At 37.5% G+C, this 19,741-nt stretch overlaps 1 protein-coding gene across 1 annotated transcript; it reads right to left on the bottom strand.

The window, feature by feature from the left end:
• Nucleotides 1–16,355: 16,355 nt before the first annotated feature.
• On the bottom strand, nucleotides 16,356–19,186 carry LOC134806729 (uncharacterized). Its single transcript, XM_063780050.1, has one exon. It carries the CDS (start codon nucleotides 19,176–19,178, stop codon nucleotides 16,356–16,358), a length of 2,823 nt encoding a protein of 940 aa, XP_063636120.1. The 5' UTR covers nucleotides 19,179–19,186.
• Between the last annotated feature and the right edge of the window lie 555 nt (nucleotides 19,187–19,741).

Below are 19,741 nucleotides of genomic sequence, written 5' to 3'. Positions count from 1 at the left end.
ATAAGCTGTATTATACGCCACATGTGTTCCATTATACGTCTATTAGCTTCATAATAGTTCACTCGTGCTCCCTTAATAAGTCAGCGTAATAAAAGTCCACAATTACCTTCTTATACAGCACATGGCGTAATTTTATCCACTATACACACCTTATTACGGTTAAAGCATTTGATAACCCTTAAAGCTGTATAGGTACGTAGCAAATAAACCTTTATATCACTTTTTGCGTATTAATGGTGGTTTTCAGAGCCATAATGCAGCTTTAAATCAGCCCTAGGCTATTTAAATATCACGGAGAGCTATTACACAGCCGTAGGACCACGAGTGTGTTCTTATAAGTGTCTTATTACGCACAGAGCGTTAAATAGAACTAAAAGTGAGTAGTTATAGAGCTATCTGTGCTACTTGGGTAGCTAACTGTTTGTGGTTGTATTGCTCAAAGTCCTATAAAACGTACCTAAATGTAAAATAAAAAGGGGCCATTTTATTTCACCCCATAAAACCAATAAACCATAATCTAAATGAACCGTTAAATGTACGATACAAGCAATCATAATGACGTTAGAGGCACGTTATTCAATCGAAAGTCAGATTGTGTCCTTTACTCTTACGCTGAAAGACAAAGATAGAAATAGTGGAATCCCCGATAGGATCGAGAGATCATGCTCCGGTACCAGTCCTAACCGTTTTATTTCCCATTAAATGGAGTAATTTTAACGCTTAAGGTCGCTTTACATGTTTGCGCTGACCACGTAAAAGTATTAAACACAGCTTTCATCTCGTAATTGCGTTTTTAAACCCTTTTTCATTAAACTGCTTGTTTCTAAAAAAGCGTATGTTACTTAAAACCCGTAAGGATTATGCTCTTTTAGTGTTTGCGTGGTTAGAATAGTCTTTGTCTCCGGATATTAAAATGACAGTGCAAAAGTTTGTGCTTTATGATCGGTTGGAGGCCGTAAGTGGGTATTAAGAGTTTTTTTATCCACTATAAGGTTGAATAATCACACTTTACGAAAATTTCATTGGTTAAAGAAATAGATTGTTTTATGTGTCTGATCTGTTTTAGCGTTGTTTAGCCATTTATCTAATTAGTTAATAAGCTGATCGCTGAGATGAGTGACAAGTATCTTTAAGTAAATTTTAAGGGACTGTCATCTGTACGATTTAGCTGATGAGTACACATCGGTAACTCGTGGCATTTAGGTAGCACTTAAAAGATTAGTGATGAGCACACATCGGTAACTCGTGGCACTTGACAGTTTCTAACAGACTAGTGATGTGACAATGTTCTTCCTATACGAGTCGAGAAAAAGAAACCACTAAAAAAAGGAATTAATTAAACTAATATTTTAAGTGCTACCTAAATGCCACGAGTTACCGATGTGTACTGATGAGTCATTTAAATATTTGCCCAAGCAAAAGCAAAGCGTGTCAAATAAACATACAAATTATAAGACAAACGCTTTTCTTTTTTGTTAGATGATTAATGAATCCCGAGTTTTCGTTTTAGCCGTGTTGACAATGATAATAAATATTTAATGAAACTCAGACATAACAGCTGTAACAACTCGCGCTCTACCCTCACAACCCACGCATCGCAGTCGTTATACCGCTCTTATAATTAGAATATACATATGTTAAAATAATGAAATGTAATTATTATAATACTTGAATGTGTTAAATACATTAAAGTATTCTCTCGTCTCAGTTTTTTTATACATATATTATTAAAGGAAAAGCTCAAAATAAGTCGAGCGTACCTACCAATTATTATAATGTATAAGTAAAATTATATCAATAAATAAATTCATGAATAATATTTTATATTCGTATTAACCATTAACGAATACAGAACTTTTTAAACGGTCAGAGAAAAAGATTCAGACCATTGAAAACATCCATAACTCATAAACAAAGCTGTCATAAACATACATATAAACGCCGTATCCAGGATTCGTACCCAGGACCTCCTGCTTCGTAGGTAGGGTCACTACCAACTAGGAGGCCGTGAACAACGCGCATTAAAAAGGATCAAGTACGTATTAAAATGTCTACCTTACTTAGCAAGTTAGGTATACTGTATGTAGCCCATTTCACAGGAAATATATACACATATAATATATTTAAAATAAAACATTTATCTTATTCTCACAATGTCCCTGAAACCCTCCACGTATTACACTGAGGCTTTCAAAATTAAAGTTCCATGAAATCCATTTCAATGTAGAACAGATTCAAAGTTTGAGTTCCCATTTTCCGTGTCAAGAGTTAGTCGGGTACAGAGCGCCTAGGTTACCTATTTTCAATAGGAAGAGTGGCTTTTATCGATGTCTCAGAAACTAGGTCGGCATTTAACCTGCCCTGTGATTGCACATTAGTTTGATTATAATTGAATCTGTGAAATATTTACCGCTTTATACAAGAGAATCAATTTGAACTTTTCTTGTACTTAATCTTGAATGAAAATACATGAAAATTACTTTAGGGTTCTTTATGTATTAGTAAAGTACAAGTATAGTCATCATATCATCGCAAATAGACGCGGAAAAATGATTGGACACTTAATACGACACGACCACTTCTTTAAAACTATCCTGGAGGTGCGGATAGGACACAAGCGGGGAAGAGGAAAACCCAGACGCAGCTTTTTGGAGCAAGTGAAAGAAAAAGTGGGGGTCGTGTCGTATCAAAAAGTATCGTATCAGGATAGGGAAAGCTGGAAGATACTCCACCGACAAGAAAATAACTCTTAAATTAATGATGATGATAAAGTATACTCCAAATGGATTCCCTTAATATGAATGATAGGTATGTAGGGTAGATACATTGTTTTTATCAATGAGTACTATTGATCAAATAATTATTTCTCTAATATGTACCTTGTAGCGCCAGCTAGCTCGGGGTTCGGATGACTAGGCTATTTAAAGTGAAAACGACACCGATAACTGAATAAAAGTGTATTATATTGAAAGTAATTGCACTGGTAACGTACATATGGGAAACTTATTAGAAATTAAGCACTAAATACTGTAGTGATATACAAATTATCATTAGACACATATTAATCGTATCGCATCGGTTGCCGGATGCGCGGGAGCGGCGAGAACGTATCTGTATCACGGACCTAGAGAGTAAACCGGACAGAGTACATTAGCCAAAAAGTGTGTCCACATGAGAAGTCAAGGTGGGCCGTTGCATCTCTTTCTAATTAGGGTGACCATAAGTCATATGTATGTGGGATAATAGGATAACATTGAATATATAGTTTGGCCAGGATCTTTTCTTATTCGTGCATAGTTATAGTGAATCATACTGTATTTTCGCTGTACTAGTATTATGGTCTGAAAAGGGATGGATATAGTTTTTTTCTCTTCTGTAAAACGCTTCACACAACCTTAGGCACTTAATTTAGTTGTTCTAAAAGCTGTTGCTAATAGGCGCACTGGACCACGAACATGGTGGATCGTCAGGAATGTGGTCCGCCGTAACGTCTGTCAAGAACACGGGTATGAGTGAGAGAGATAGAGAGACAGATATGGTGACAGAACCAGAGGGTCTACCGCAAACCAAGTTCGACGTGTTGCCTCTCTGTCACACTTACGTACGAATTTACAAGTGCGACAGAGAGACAAAATGTCGAATGCCCTCAGGGCAGTGGGGGATTTACAGTATTTGCCGTCCTAGGCCCCAGGCCCTGTAGCAAGCACTAGACGCCCCTTTCTCAGCACCCATCATATAGACTGCCACCCTAGGCCCGGGCCTATTCGGCCTTAGAGCAAATCCGCCACTGCCTCAGGGTCGCGTGGATCCGCTACGCCCGTTTGTTATAGTTTTTAACTAGGACGCTTGTCACTGGAGCATAAATGAAATTAATAAAATAAATATCATTTATTATCAGGCGACTAAGGCCCATAGATACATACCTTACAAACTAACATACGTACAATAGTAAAAATCTTACAAGCTAAAAATTATTTCGGCGTCACCGAAAACCATAAACACCGAAGTTCGCAAATTGCGAGCATCTTTCTCTGTCACTGTAATTACTCCTTTATAGGAGTAAAAGAGAAAGATGCTCGTAATTTGCGAACTTCGGTGTTCACGGTGGTAGGCCATCTGTGCGAAAAGAGAAGAGTCGTGAAATGTAAAGAAACTAGTGATGTGCCGTTCCCAGTAAATTTTCCAAAGAGGGTAAGCCCTCATTCGCACGAGCGCTTTTTCAACGCGCATTAAAAAAGCGCGTTAGAATGAAACAAATGGAAACATGTGTATTTGTCAGCGAAATGCTATACATGGAAGTATTCTGTCCGCTCAATTATGACCCAACGCAAACTACCCCGCGATAGGCGGTACTTACAAACTGCTCGATTGGCAATCTCAGTACGACCGAGATGACAGTCAGTGACAAATGGCTAAATTGATTTATAAAAACAACGTTTTTTTGTAATTAAAAATATCTTCATGTGTCGTGAAGTGGTGCTGAAGTTATTTTAGTTCATACTAAGGACAGTGGAATCACTTTTCACTTGTAGTAAACAGATAACTTCAGTAGAATTTGGAAAAAACATGACGATTTGTTTTCAATACTACCGTGCTAAGCTAAAACGTAACAACTGCATACGACTTTCATAACAACATACGACTTTTTAAATTGCGAGGATAATAGGGATGGTGTTATGCTAAATGAAGTAGACTATTTTATTAACTTGTGTTTGGTTTAGGTATTTTGTATATAATTATAAATGTAGTAATAAATTCCTTCTTACAGATTTGTATTTTCCTTTTTTATTTCATGAGATGGAGCTATAAAAAAACTACCTAGTTCATCATCATCATCATCATCTCAGCCATAAGACGTCCACTGCTGAACATAGGCCTCCCCCTTGGACCTCCATACGTGCCGGTTGGAAGCGACCCGCATCCAGCGTCTTCCGGCGACCTTAACAAGATCGTCTGTCCATCTTGTGGGTGGACGTCCTACGCTGCGCTTGCTAGTCCGTGGTCTCCACTCGAGCACTTTTCGACCCCATCGGCCATCTTCTCTGCGTGCAATGTGGCCTGCCCATTGCCACTTCAGCTTGCTAACCTAGTTATTTCAAATTAATAATCAAATTTGGTATTGTCATTTTACATTACTTTCCATTCAGATTCCCACAAGATGCTATTCGCAGAGAACTATGGAAAAAAGCTGTCCAATTAGAGAGACATGAAATTGAGTGGATGCCTGGCAAGATATCTAGAATATGTTCTATTCATGAGATATAACCCGTGAGATAATCATACCCGGTCTCCTATATGTAGATACATACATTTTTCCTATCATGCTTTCACTGAATTAATTTAACAAATACACACATTATCTGAAAATGTTGATCATTTGAATCCACCCTCTACTGTCACATATATGTAGGTTCTCTCTCAAGCCATTTTCGTCAGTAGAAAAGAGCGGCAAACATATTAACTCACATTATAGACGGGTCTAACGCGAATTATATTCAATTACCTTGATTTACCGACGTAAATCAGTTTCGTTTCGTATAATGTGAGTTAATATGTGTTCAAAACGCGAAAGTTTAAAATATTATAAGAGCGGCAAATTTAGAAAATGAAAGCGCGCGAACGGCTGTGGTCTTATACAAAATTTTAATTTTGCACCTTATTCTACTGACAAACTTGCTTGACCGGCTATATACATATAAAATATTCTGAACTGAAAGTGGGGATTTATTGTGACTCCGCCTGTTCAAATAGTTTTGACCCGATTCGTGTACCCATGTAAATTTTGCAGACTGTATAGCCAGTCCGATTTCTAAGATCAAGTTCGCCATACATTTACTATGGCGTACTTGATCTTAGAAAAACGGACAGACTATACCTGAACGTGACTTCGCACTGCCATGCAGATTGATTATAAAATATACAAAATACTTATTATAGCGGAATACATTTATACAACAATGACATATTTACTTATGTTGAGTTAGTTTGTCATGTCATAACAACATTTTAACTAGTTATCTTTTAATCTGCATTAAATTATTATACGTGAATTATTTGACTGGTTCTTCACTGTATGGCATAAACCTATCCCTGTCCAAGTCATATTCTAATCAAATATGAACCGCGAAATCTCAGCGGCCAGTACGTACAGCAAGAAGGTTATTAGCGGATTAATGTCGCTGATTGGTAGTTATTGACATTATATGCATTTCACCTACACTTAGCTATGTACCATTAGTGTAATAAAGATGACTCTTATTTTGTTTACCAGCTTTGATTACAGGCTCTGTAAACGCGTCGTCTTATTTGAATGTAGGCGTAATTGTGTATGTGTGCTAATTTGGCCCGAGAATTTGAACGGTAATGTTCCTAAAGGCGGTATCCATGGTTATATATGATCGCAGGTGTATTTGTTCACACGATGGTGGTGGCGCTTTTTATCAAGCCTTGTTTTTTTTTCGACTTTAAGCGTTGGTCGTTAAATCGAATTTAGCGTGTGAACGGATTCAACCCCTTTTGTAACGCGCGTTGAAAAAGCGCTCGTGCGTATGAGGGCTAAATTCCCAGTAACGTTTCTGGTATCGTCCCAAAAGTCAGTAAATTACGATAAACTTCTATTTTGCTTTTATTATCTATGTGCTTTTTTATTATTATAACAATTTATAAATGTGTCTGTAATGTTTAAGGACTTTGGATTTCAATTTTTGCAATTATTATATTCTGTATTGGCTCTCATTTCACCAATTTAAACATGCCGAAATAAATACATACCTATTTATGAAAACTTACGTTTAAGTACGTAATAAGAATTGTGTAAAACCATAAAGGAAGTGGTAAAACTGGTTCTCATCGTGCCGACATCATGGTCACCCTAATGAGTTTGACAATGTCTAACTTGTATTTTTATCGTAAAATGTAATAATTGTGGCTTCCTTGTGAAACGATATTACACAATAAGAAATTATTTCACTCCCACAACCTTTAACGCAACATTTCTTCACCATTTTTAAGAAATTTTGCATTCACGTGTTTTGTAAATATGTCATCAGGTTAGGGATACCAATTAATATTCAAACTTACTACTACAATGTCTACCATATCAAAATTAGTGTTTTTTATTGTTGTGCACATGCTTGGTTAAATCAGTTAATAATATTGACATCATAATTATTTACAAATTTCCTAAAAGATATCAGAACCGTACTCTGAATATAGCACTTAAATAATATAAGAAGGTATTTAATTTCAGTAGTATATTGATATAAATACTACCACAATGGTATATTTTTAACATTGGCAACATGTGCGAGTGAGACACCGCGGCCCACCTTTGCTATCTCAAGTGGACCGTTTTCTCTGTACTGGTACGAACGTCTTTCTGGCTCTGTGATAAGGTTCAATTTAGTATGGCAAAAAAAGTGACAGTTCACTCCTTCTTATAACTCCATGATCTGTACACGGTCGGTCACGCGCAGTACGTCATGATTCGGAGCCGTGATTGGCTCATGCGGTGCAGCAGGTAAGTCGTCCAATCCGCGAGTTTCGTTCGGCCGGGCCGACGTTTGAGGTTGGCGCGTTATAACCTATAGTAAGTATCTCTGCAAAAACAAAACTTTAAAAGTTAGTATAACTATGGTATAATTTGGTAGCATGTACTACTCCTCTAAGAAAATTTCTAAGAAGTCCCTTTTTGACTTTGCTTATAAAATAAAGGATCTTACTTCTTAAGAGCATTCAGAATGTAACTGAATAGTTATTTCATAACATTTTCTTATTTCTCAGGCGCTCTCTAAGATGCAAGCAAAGAGCTTTGACTTAGTACAAAGATAACAACACAATCACTTTACTAGTACTTATCTGCTTTTCATTGCCTGTTCACAATTGACTTATTGGAGTGATACTTTTACATTGTTTTTTTTTTCATTTCAATGGCAGTAGGTTTATATGTAAAATATAACAATATACGGCTGTAATATCGCTGATAAGTGATAAGGCGACATTACAGGTTAGCAGGTTACTAAAGGATATATCCACTTTTCCTGGCAAAGTGATCATCAAATAAATTGATATGTTTTGGAAGAGTAACGTTATTAATATACCTATTTTATTAAGTACCTAACTGATCTTACTAACGTACCTAGTCCATTATGCTTCCTCAAAAGGTACATATCTTTTCTCAGCTTTCATATATCCCCAATTCTATTCAAGGCATCGTTGTAAACAACTACTCGCTGTTAATACATAATGAACATGCTGCTTCTTCAACGTGATGTAGTCTCCAAGCGAATGCCGCGGCGTCTTTTCTCAATAGAAAAATGTTGTCACGTTTCCCATAAAGCTCTCCAGTTATTTCCATACAGTGAGCCTTTATTGGCTTCAAATGCCTACGATTCAAGCGTTGTGCATTTTTTTATACTCGCAATAACAAACAAACATTTAAATGCGTGAAATGAGTATGGTTTCGTAAAAAGAGAATGGATGTAGGCATGTACTGTAGGGCTTGCATTCCGGAATTCCGGAATTTTGAAATCCCGGAATCTCGGACAAATTTTCCGATATTACAATTCCGGAATTGATACCACTCAATATCGAAAATACCGGAATTGGATTTAAGTACTTTTTGTAGGTTTATTATTAAAAATTGTTAAGAAACTACACTGTACGGGTGTTTTTGTCGTTATTAAGTGCTTCTTAGTCATTCAGTTAACTAATAGTATAGGTATATTTTACTTTTCCGTTTGCTAAAGCAGTGGGACAATATGGGCTCATAATAAAAAAATAAAAATACAATAAAGCAGAGCGATTTACTTGCTTAGAATAGTCAGAATAGTCTGAATCCTACATAACCGAATTTGTAGAATTAAAATTTAAAAATATTTGGACTTTTTATCTTGTTTTCAGAGAGAAAGAGGTTTCCCTATTAACGATTTCGAATCCTGTAGAAACACACAATATAGAGTCAGACCAAGAATAGTCTGCAGCGGATTTGATAGCCCACGCAGTGAAAGTGTTATTTTAAACGTCAAACTTCTAGGAAAATATGACGTATAAATGACACTTGCACTGCGTGGGCTATCAAATCCGCTGCAGACTTTTTTTGGTCCGACTCTATGACATTCTGAATCATAATTAGGAACTAGGAAGGAAAAAGCCACACTTAGACCTTCAACTTCTTAAACAACACCACTACCTACAGTAGAGTCCGGTTATAACGACGCCTAAGGGACCGCTGATATTACGTCGTACTAACCGGACGTCGCACTAAACGAACTGCCAATTCTAATATTTATTTTTAATCAAAATAATTACATTATTTGTATTTATTAATACTTATGCGACTATCCAAGAAAAAAAAAACATTTCTTTTAAAATATTTATTTACGTTGATCTTACAACACAGACTTGTGTGTTTAGAAGAAGCCACTTTTTAAGGTAGGTACGCATACTCACTCGTCATCCGAAAATTACTTAGTCCCGTAAAATAAAAAGTCGTCATTCTTGGGAATCTAATCAAGATGACGTTGTTTTATTACACAGTTCCTATTACTTACCACCTCCTGTGTGAGATCAGCTCGAAGGTACCTAATACCAAAATATTGCATTGTCACCCAACTTACATAATTATGTAGGTATGTGAAGTTTAAGCTCAATTTAATAATGGGAATTGGGTTTTATTTAGTTTGCAAGATTACGAAAAATCACAGGACTATTTCATCTTGCTGCAAAGGGGGGACGGGAGTTGGGTGCGCGGGACGGAGTAATAGCTTCTTTTTATTTGTAAAAACTACATCGCTCGTCGTTGTAACTGGACTTGACGGACGGATTTTGAGTCAATTTCCGTCGTTAAAAGCGATCGGTCGTTATAACCGGAGTCGTAATAAACGGTTGTACTTTCATAGTAGCTTATACTAAAACCAAACAAGTGCCTATACTTACGTCGCTATAAGCGGTTGGTTGTTATATGCGAAGTCGTACTAACCGGACTCTACTGTACTAGGTTAGGAACGGTAGGAAGCTATTATATTTAACTATTTTATATAATTATGCATCGAATGGTTTGCTAGCAACTATAGTTTCCCCAAATAAATACCCCGTATCATAGAAGTGAATAAAAGTAACCATTTTAATAAGGTGGTAAAAAAAACGTACGTACTTCAAATTAAATTTCTCTTAAACAATACTAATAACTTGAATAAACGTAAAGTATCAGAATTTCGGACTAGCAAGCGCAGCGTAGGACGTCCACCCACAAGATGGACAGACGACCTTGTTAAGGTCACCGGAGGACGCTGGATGCGGGTCGCTGCCAACCGGTACGAATGGAGGCCCAAGGGGGAGGCCTATGTTCAGCAGTGGACGTCTTATGGCTGAGATGATGATGATGATTATCAGAATTTCACATTTTTTGTTGTTTTTTACAAAAAAATTGAATAAAAATATGAAAAACCCTAATTTCGGAACCAGTTCCGGAATTCCGGAATTGGAATCCAATATCGAAAATCAGTTCCGGAATTGGAAACCATCCGATATTGCAAGCCCTAGTATGTAGGTACCTATTATTTTTTTCTCCAAAGTATTATTGAAGCGATATGTGAAATATCGTGACCGCGAAAATACATATGTTTATATGTAATATATCATCACGTTTTGAGTCTGTATGTTTACCAAATATGTACCTAATGTCAGAAATATTTTTACTATCAACTCTAACGCATCGGAAACAAATCTTAAGTAATTGTCAGTTGAGAATTCTTTCGTCGGAGTAAGTTTCGGGTCAAACGTAATTGAAAATCTTTCACAAAATATCAAGTTAACCAACTATTGGAAAGATAAGAAAAACATTTATAAAAGTTAGGAATCTCTACTCGGCAAATGTGAGTAAGCCATGCTGAGAAAAGTTCAGGTTAGTTTGGGAAAGAATTTGATATACAAGAATGTAGTCCAGGTCTGGAATGTTCATATGTTTTCCTTATTGAAATAGCAACTTAAATGATTTTTTTATCAGAAAATGATTACCTATTGTCAGTTTCGAGTAGGTATCATTTGGAATGATGTCACACCATACCTACAGTAATATTTAGTGTACCTATTAAAATGTGTAAATAAATTTCAATCAAAATTAATAAATCATAATATATATTTCTCTCTCTAACCCCCTCTAACCATTTCGTCCCAAGGATTCATCGGTATCGTTCTTACATCTTACGATAATGAAATGTGCATTTAAGTACATGGTGATAAAATGATAATAAGCATAATATACACAACTTCATTAAACTATAACATGACCTGTCTATGCCTGTAGTCTGTAGTTTTCTCTGAAAGCGATTCCATTGATCTCAAAACATATTAAGGTTGGTTCCGGGAAGCTCTACTTAGAACGACATAATCCTACGTGTAGGTATGTCAACACGTAGTGATGGGCCATCCTCGGAAAAAATATCGACACAAAAATATTACAAAATATTGAATTTCCAAATAGGTTAATACTATTAATTTGGTATTAAGCAGAAACGTCTGCAAACGATACCACAACGCTTAGAAATAAAGGAAAAGTGATAAATTCACAGTCTCGGGCGAGACTCGAACTTGTGACTCTGGATCACTAGACCCTAGCCCATCGCTCTGTTAACTGAGCTGCCAAGACTTACCCAATGACAGCGAATACTTCCACCATATCCTTCATATGCTCCTTAGGGACTTGGAACTCCGGTAGCCGTTTGAAGTGTAATCTTAAGTTTAAGTAATACATTGTTTTCAAAAGTTTCCTCAAAAAGCCGAAATATTCATATAAACACATAGGTGCATATTTATTAAGTACATGCTACAGTCATAATATGTATACTGTGGATATTCTCTATAAAACATCTAAATAAACATAATTTCAACTGATTTAGCGCTGCGACAATACTAGTAGATACCTAAGTGGCAAAGGTAAGCGTACCACAAAAAAAAATTAAGTTAAATAGGTAATTATAATGCCTACCTACTCTCATCACCTACTTCAGCGTGGGTTCCTAAGTTTTTTACAAGCGCTTGAACACTTTTGAAAAGCTGAGGTGTAGCCAGTCTTCCTGTGACCTTACTCCGGCGGCGACACATCACTAGGAACCTGTCTCGTCGGAACGCGACCCTCCATTAACGGCTCTCGCACGTAATCATCCTACGTGGACCTGCAGGACAGTATACCTTCGATGACGCACAAGCAATAAAATTTAATATCCGCCTGGATACCCCGTCGGAATTAGGCGCTCAAACCGTTACATTTTGACGTCAAGGTCAATTCTCGAAATAAAATGCCTGGAGCAGGTCTATCATCGTTTTTAGGGTTCCATAGTCAACCTAATAACCCTTGTTATTTCTCCACATCGTCTTATCCGTTAAAATGCCTGTTATATGCAATTGATTTTATTGATTCCTATATCATTATTTTACCATTATATTGATGTTAATACTTGTGAAATGAAACTTGTATTTTGTATTACAAACAAAAAATTGTTAACATGTCCAATAATTATGGTATGGTACACCGCAATCGGGGTGTATTGGGTAAGTACATTATGCTTAAAACCTACATTACATATCTACTTAGTTTTTTTTATTGGTATCTCATTTTATAATGGTTAAAATAAATTCCACTTAGATTAATTGTACCCATTGTCCTACCTAACTCCTGTAAATATTATGAGAGCCGAGCTCAGACTTGCTTATAAATCTATCAGTAGCAGAATGCCAGCCACGTCGAATTTAATGAACCTGCCCTATCTCACCGTAATAATCGGCAACGAAAATGACGGGCCCATAATATTCTCTATTAAAACGCTCGAGTGTCTAAAATACCCTTTACCTAGGTGGTGGATAAGAGAGAACATTAGAGCGGAATATTTAGTAAATAAGATTATTAAGACACCGTGAGGAAACCGGGCTAATCCTAAAAGGGCTTAGTTTCCCCTGTGGGTTGGAAGGTCAGGTGGCATTCACTTTCGTAAAAACTACCCTAACTAACTTACTCTCTGAAGTTGTGAACTCTACAAGTGTAAATCAATTTAAATAAACTATCTAAATCTAAACAGTGAAATCGTGCTAAGTGAACTATGATTTAGACGTACCAGCATCAGCTGCCTGTCTAAAAAGAAATAATAACAATAATAACTAGTACCTACCTACGCCAATACTGAGGATTAGCGACCACAAGTTCACATGAGATGATGAAGGAATTATTTCCTTCTTCTTCTTGTCTTATGACTGATTTGGACTTTTCGAGGTCTATTTGATTCGGACTTCCTTTTTACTAAAGCTATTTATTAATCGTGCCGTTTGCTTGTTTGCCTTCGACGTGGTATAAAAAAGATCTTAATTAAAATAATATCTATCTTGACAGGCTGCTAATGTAGATATTTTTTTACATTTATTCGAAACCAAAAGCACATTTTGTAACGTTGCATTCAGTAAACAATATAATTTTCGGAATAACCTGATTTTCGGCATTAGGTACCTACTCGAATTCACCTTACCTACGTGATGAAGTAATTTATAAATTTACGGCAGGTACAATGAAATTTATATTTTTACAAGTATCCCGCTTTAAGTCTTTCCTATGTGTCGTGCCGTTCATGCCGTTATTCAATTTGCTTTTATTGTTTAAAAGAAGACTTTAAATTCCGAGTTCCTTGCCTGGGCCGGATTCACGAATAAGCTCGACTTTCTTTTCCTCGAATTAATACAGTGAACGAGACTACCAATTTGGAAAGGAATTTCTTTTGTTTTCCGGTTTCAATCTTCTAGTGGTATTTTTATTAACCTAGCCACAGCAACAGGAGCAAATAAGGAATAAAATGGTCGAAGTGTCGGAATAAAGGATGACTCACGCTAAACCGGGCCGGGGCCGGGCCGGAGCTTCTGGCGCTTCGTTTTCTATGAAAAGTACCACGTGATCGCCGTGTGCCGTCATAGAAAATGACATATCGGACGCCTCGGCCCGGGCACTGCCCAGTCTAGCGTGAGTCATCCTTAAAACTAATTATTTTATTTTTCAATTATGGACAGGTAAATTATGTATGACACGAAAATATTTATAGAGAGTGAACAAACCGTAATAATAAAAACTAATGGCAATTCGGCTATATTTTTAAAGTCCAATGACACCTCTCTATTACCCTCAGCCTTCATACCCTTACCTTAATGAATAGGATCAGGCGTTACCTTGTGGAAATCCATATTAATTAAAACCAAAATATTACTTTGCTAATCCGCGAAAAGTAGTAGGGTAGTAGTAGGGTAGGTAGCACTGATTAACGTGCTAGTCAATCAGTGCTACCTACCCTAATACCCTACCCTTACCCTTAAGCTACCTTAGATGTCGCTTTTTGTGGGGGCCCGTTTTGTGGGGGTGAGTCACACTGACAGAAATAAAATTGCATACAGTTTTATAAGGCAGGCATCGGGTTTTATATCCCATTGTTCAGTATTTAGTTGATGGTTTTGACTCAATAACCTACTTCATTTTAGATTCCATACACTTTTAATAGTCCTTACGCCCTAGCGGGTGCTGCCTTTGCGTGAGTCTCGTGGCACGGGCAAGGGCAGCATCCGCGCGGTGTACCCCACGTGTACCCCTAAAGCCCTTGCTACACGGTCGCCGACAAGCCTTCAAACCGCGTGGCCTTGGTCTGTCCCGGACCGTGTAGACAGTTGTTTCCAACAAAATTAGACCAAAACTGACCAAGGACAGACCAAGGTCAGACGGTTAGAAGGCTTGTCGGCGACCGTGTAGCAAGGGCTTTTCATTTCAGTAAAGTGATAAAAAGGCCGCTACGTGTTGGCCTCTGTCTGCACACGCCTCCCAAATGTCCTGAACACAATTGTTACCTACACCCCGCCTTCCCCTAAAATAGAAGTTTAATTTCTTCATAGCTTAAATGGACTGTAGACTTGAGTATAATATAATTATGGTTTTAATTTTAACTCGATTTCTCCACGCGTTCCCGAGATAAACGGCGCGATTCGGAAAATGAATTAGAGATTCACTAGATAAGAAATAGTAAAGATATGTGACGTTCCACGGCAAAAGATACCTTATGGCGGTTGGCGCTTACGCTATTATTATTAACGCCGCTCCATATGATTGCTCCAAAGGTACCTTTTGCCATGGAACATCACATATCTTTACTATTTTCATATCTAGTGAATCTCTAATTCATTTCCAGAATCGTGCCGAAAAGTTCTTGACTAATCTTGACGGACAACAAAGTGATCCTATGAAGGGTTCCGTTTTTCCTTTTAAGGTACGGACCCCTAAAAAGACAAAGAAAAGTATGGAAATATGAATAATAAAATAAGTAAGTACTTTAAACAATTCTGACCCGAATACAAGAAAATTGAAACAGAGTGGCAACATTGTGCAAACATAATGAATTGGATGCGTCTATTTAATTTTTCATTCGCTGTTTAGATTTGTCAGAAAAATGCCGAGTAAGCGCCCTCTGACCAACAAAACATGATTGATGGTTGGCCCGCCGGTGACGGGTATTTTTCCTCTAATTGCACTCTATTAAAATCTTTTCATTAGAAATTTGTACGATTTGTATACTATTATTATAAAAATTATGTTCATTTTCTACTGGGCTGGGCTATCTATTTTGTAAATAGTAAGTTTTATGTAGTGTTTAATAATAGTTATAAATAATGAAACAATTATTTCGCAATTTCCCTGTCCTACCGTAAAATGGGGTGAGTAGGGATTACGAGGGCAGTTGGGTTGTGAATGGGGTGAGTAGGGATGTTAGGGGGGTGAGATGGTAATTTTAGACCAGAGTTATCAGATTGTAACGTAAATACTATATTCTCTTTAGAAGTCAAGCTACGTATTGTAATATTGTGTCAATTCTAGGAACTGTCCCATCTCACACAATTCCTATCCCCCCTAACCCCGACTACGGGTCGAGCTAGGAATTCCTACTGGGTGTGTAATGTTTAATATAATTATAAAAAAAACTATCATACATTTGTTATAACGCCATTTGATATATTATTGTATGTTATAATGTAATTGTTATTATACGTTTCCTTTATTATATAGTGATTTCATCTAAACTGTCATTGATATAATGCATAATGTAATATAATTTTCAAATAGTACATAGACATGTTTTATAATGACATTTGTTATATTATATTTTTGTATAACGTAATTAAATTAAATTTAAATTAAAATTCATTTATTTCAAGTATCAGTGACTCATAAATACATAATTAAAATACAGGCATTATCATTTATCATTAAACAAACACTAAACACATACTTAATATTATAATTTACAACATTACAGCAACCGTGGTAAGCACATTGACAACCATCATCTATTTCTCAATGTGTTTACCACAGTGCTGCTGGGCGTATGAAGTCCGCAGCAAAATGTGATATACGGACAATACTTGTCCGCAATCATTTCTAGGACGCTGTTGGAGCTGGCGCGCACGCGTCGCACCAGGGACGCGGCTCGCAGGCGCATGGTAGCTTTAAAACACGACACATGCGCCTCCGCAAACATCCCTGACGCGCTGCAATATCGCGGCAGCCCCATCAGCGCCCTAAACGCGTTATTATACTGTACTTGTAGGGCCTTATACGATTTCAAGGTGAACTTTCGCCATAGACTGCAGGTGTAAAATGTTGTGCAAAAAGCTCTGAACAAAGTCACTTTACTTTCCTTTGAGCATCGAGCAAATCTGCGTGCAATCATATTAGCTCTGATCGATAAGGCCCTACGTTCCCGTTCTATGTCAGCATCGTCTTTGAGGTCGGTAGTAACTATATGACCTAGATATTTGTACTGGTATACCCTTTCTAGGGCAACCGTGTTGAGTCTGATAGGTGGTATTACAGATGGTATTTTAGACTCGACCCCAAAGACCATGTACTGACTTTTGATTGTGTTATATTTGAGTCCGTGCGTGTGTGCGTAATCTTCACACACTTTAAGCAACCTTCTGATGCCACAGACTGACGCACTCAACAGCACCATGTCATCGGCATAGCTCAAGTTGTTCACATTAACCCCGTCTATGTGACAGCCCACATGCATGCTGCTGAGCGCGACAATCAGCTCGTTTATATATAGGTTGAAGAGTGATGGTGAGCTCAACCCCCCCTGCCTCACCCCACATTCCAACCCATATGTCTCAGACAAAGTACCTGCCCATCTCACGTTGTTGATCTGGTTTCCATACCAATATCTAAATATACCTATGAGATCGGGAGCTAAGTTAATTTCCTCTAGTTTCTTCCAAAGTATATCGTAGGAAACCAGATCAAACGCTTTTGATAAATCAAGGTAACAAGCATAAACTGGCGTATTCCTGTCAACATAATACGCGGCGGTGTGCTTAAGGCACAGGATCGCACTTTCAGTTGACAGCCCGGGCCTAAACCCGAACTGGTTGTCATGCAACGAAAGGTTCTTATTCAACTGTGCATTAAGCACACCGTCCAGTACCTTTGCCATAACAGTAGCGAGCGATATCGGCCTATAATTAGTTTTACTAGTTAAGTCTCCTGTCTTGTTTTTCACCACTGGTATGACAACGGTCTTTATCAAGTCCAATGGCAGGTAGGAATGGGATATACATAGAGAATAAAACATTGAAAGTACACGTGAAATATGACAGCCAGCATAACGTAGATGCTCCACACTGAGGCCATCATGACCAGGCGACTTACCACCAGACATAGATTTAATGGATTTGGCTACCTCTAAGGCCGATATCCTTGTCACCTGTCTATTCATAATGGCCCCAGTGCCCGCCCCTCTTTCACATGAAGGTGCTATGCTAGGTTTCACAGTAAATTGGTCTCTGAAGATATTAGCAATAGCTCTATGATCCGTTACTCCCTCCACGCTCGCCGGCGGGCCAGACCTAACATTTATCTTGCTAGTTGATTTCCAAAAAGCCTTAAAATCTTTTTTCGAGTGTTGTGATGCTATTATGTCCATTTGTATTTGATTTTGATGATCTTGACACCATTTTAGTCGGGACTTAAATATACGTCGACTTTCACACATGTTATTATATTCAGTGCCTACTATAGGTTTGCCACTACACACCCACACAAGAAATGCTTGCCTCGCCCGCCAATGAGCATCCTTCACGTGCCTATTCCAACCCACTATACGATTTTTGTTCTTTTTCTTAATTCCCACATTTCCCTTACTAACTATGGCAGACTGGCTGAGCGCAGATACAATGTCCCTATACATGTTATTTAAAATTGTTTTATGAGAGGGGTCACTACAGCATTTATCGCCACAATCTATAAAATCGGAAGGAAAATGGATATTTCTTAACCTGTTATCGCATTCTTGTGTGTATATAGCAATCTGCTCCTTTGTTCTATCCCCCCATATTGCACAATTAGTATTATTAAGTGGCGCAGCAGCTAATCTAGGAGTTAAAACACCTATATTACATTCTAATATGAGGGGAAAGTGGTCGGACCAGACTACGTCACACTTAACATGTACATTACGAACAGAACTTATAGCCGATTGTGTCACAATACAGTGGTCTAGCCAGCGCCTAGACCCGTGCGCCTCACTGATAAAAGTATAGGTATCCGAGGAAAGGCCTAATCTGTTTATATCAACGCACACCCAGTTCTGTTCATCACAATAATTACTGAGTTCAGTGAAAAATAACTCACCTGGATGTGCGTTAAAGTCTCCTAAGATATAAACTGATTCCACTTCACATTCATCCACTATTGCACTCACCGCGCTAAGGCAATCCGTGAACTCGGGCAAGTTGTCTGAACAATCCGTGGGCATATACACACAGACAACTATAAACGGCCTATCATCTGTCACTATTTTAACCGCACATATGCGTGGATTACTACACTGTAACACTGATACGCATTGAAACAGATTACTTCGCCACAGAAGTGCCACTCCGCCGTACGGTCGCCCTTTTAGCATACCAGAGGATGTGTCCACCGCCGATGTTCCCGTAAACGAGAATTCGCTGCTAATATTACCTAAATATGGGATTTCAGTAGGTAATAGCCACGATTCCTGCAAAGCGATTATATCGGAGAATTGACAAAGTTGTCTGACGTAGTCGACTGATCGTTTGACACTTTTACAATTAAAACTAGTTAACTTTATTGTGCGTTGTTCCATTATTATACTTATTTTATTAAATTATGTAATACTTCATACAATTTTATCAAGTATAAATACATTTATCGTATAATATTTTTTGTCATATTTCATTTACTGATAACGTAAAGTTTAACATACTTTTTATAACTAGTACGCAGACCTACTGCTCTTGCTAGCTATTTTATTCTCGGAGGTCGCAGTTCTAACGCCTTACCTAACCTATTTTTTCACGGTTTTCGTTCTGCGGGGGCCGCAGTTCAAACCTAACCTAAACCACTTTTTTGATAAAATATTTTATTCTACGGAGGGTCAAAGTTCTAACCTAACCTAAACCTCCTTTTGCTAGGTAGTTATTCGTTTGTGCGGAGTCGCAATTCCAACCTAACCTAACCCATTTATGTCATGCAACTATTATGCTACATAAATAATTATGTGATGTAACTTGTTATAACAAATAATATGCTTTAGAGTATGTAATAATTATGGCAATGTATATTAGACGAAGTGTAAATATACCTTATGACCATTATACCAATAATAACATTATGTATACTGTCAATCAGTGTTGGGCATTCAAGAAT

Source organism: Cydia splendana, chromosome 3, assembly GCF_910591565.1.
Source record: "Cydia splendana chromosome 3, ilCydSple1.2, whole genome shotgun sequence".
In the NCBI taxonomy this organism is placed as follows: domain Eukaryota; kingdom Metazoa; phylum Arthropoda; class Insecta; order Lepidoptera; family Tortricidae; genus Cydia; species Cydia splendana.
The sequence above is the reverse complement of the archived record's forward strand: the minus strand, read 5'-3'. Positions and strand labels throughout refer to the sequence as shown.

Bases quoted from the DNA above. Each gene is read 5' to 3' on its own strand.
- LOC134806729 (XM_063780050.1), bottom strand. From the start codon at position 19,178: ATGGAACAACGCACAATAAAGTTAACTAGTTTTAATTGTAAAAGTGTC.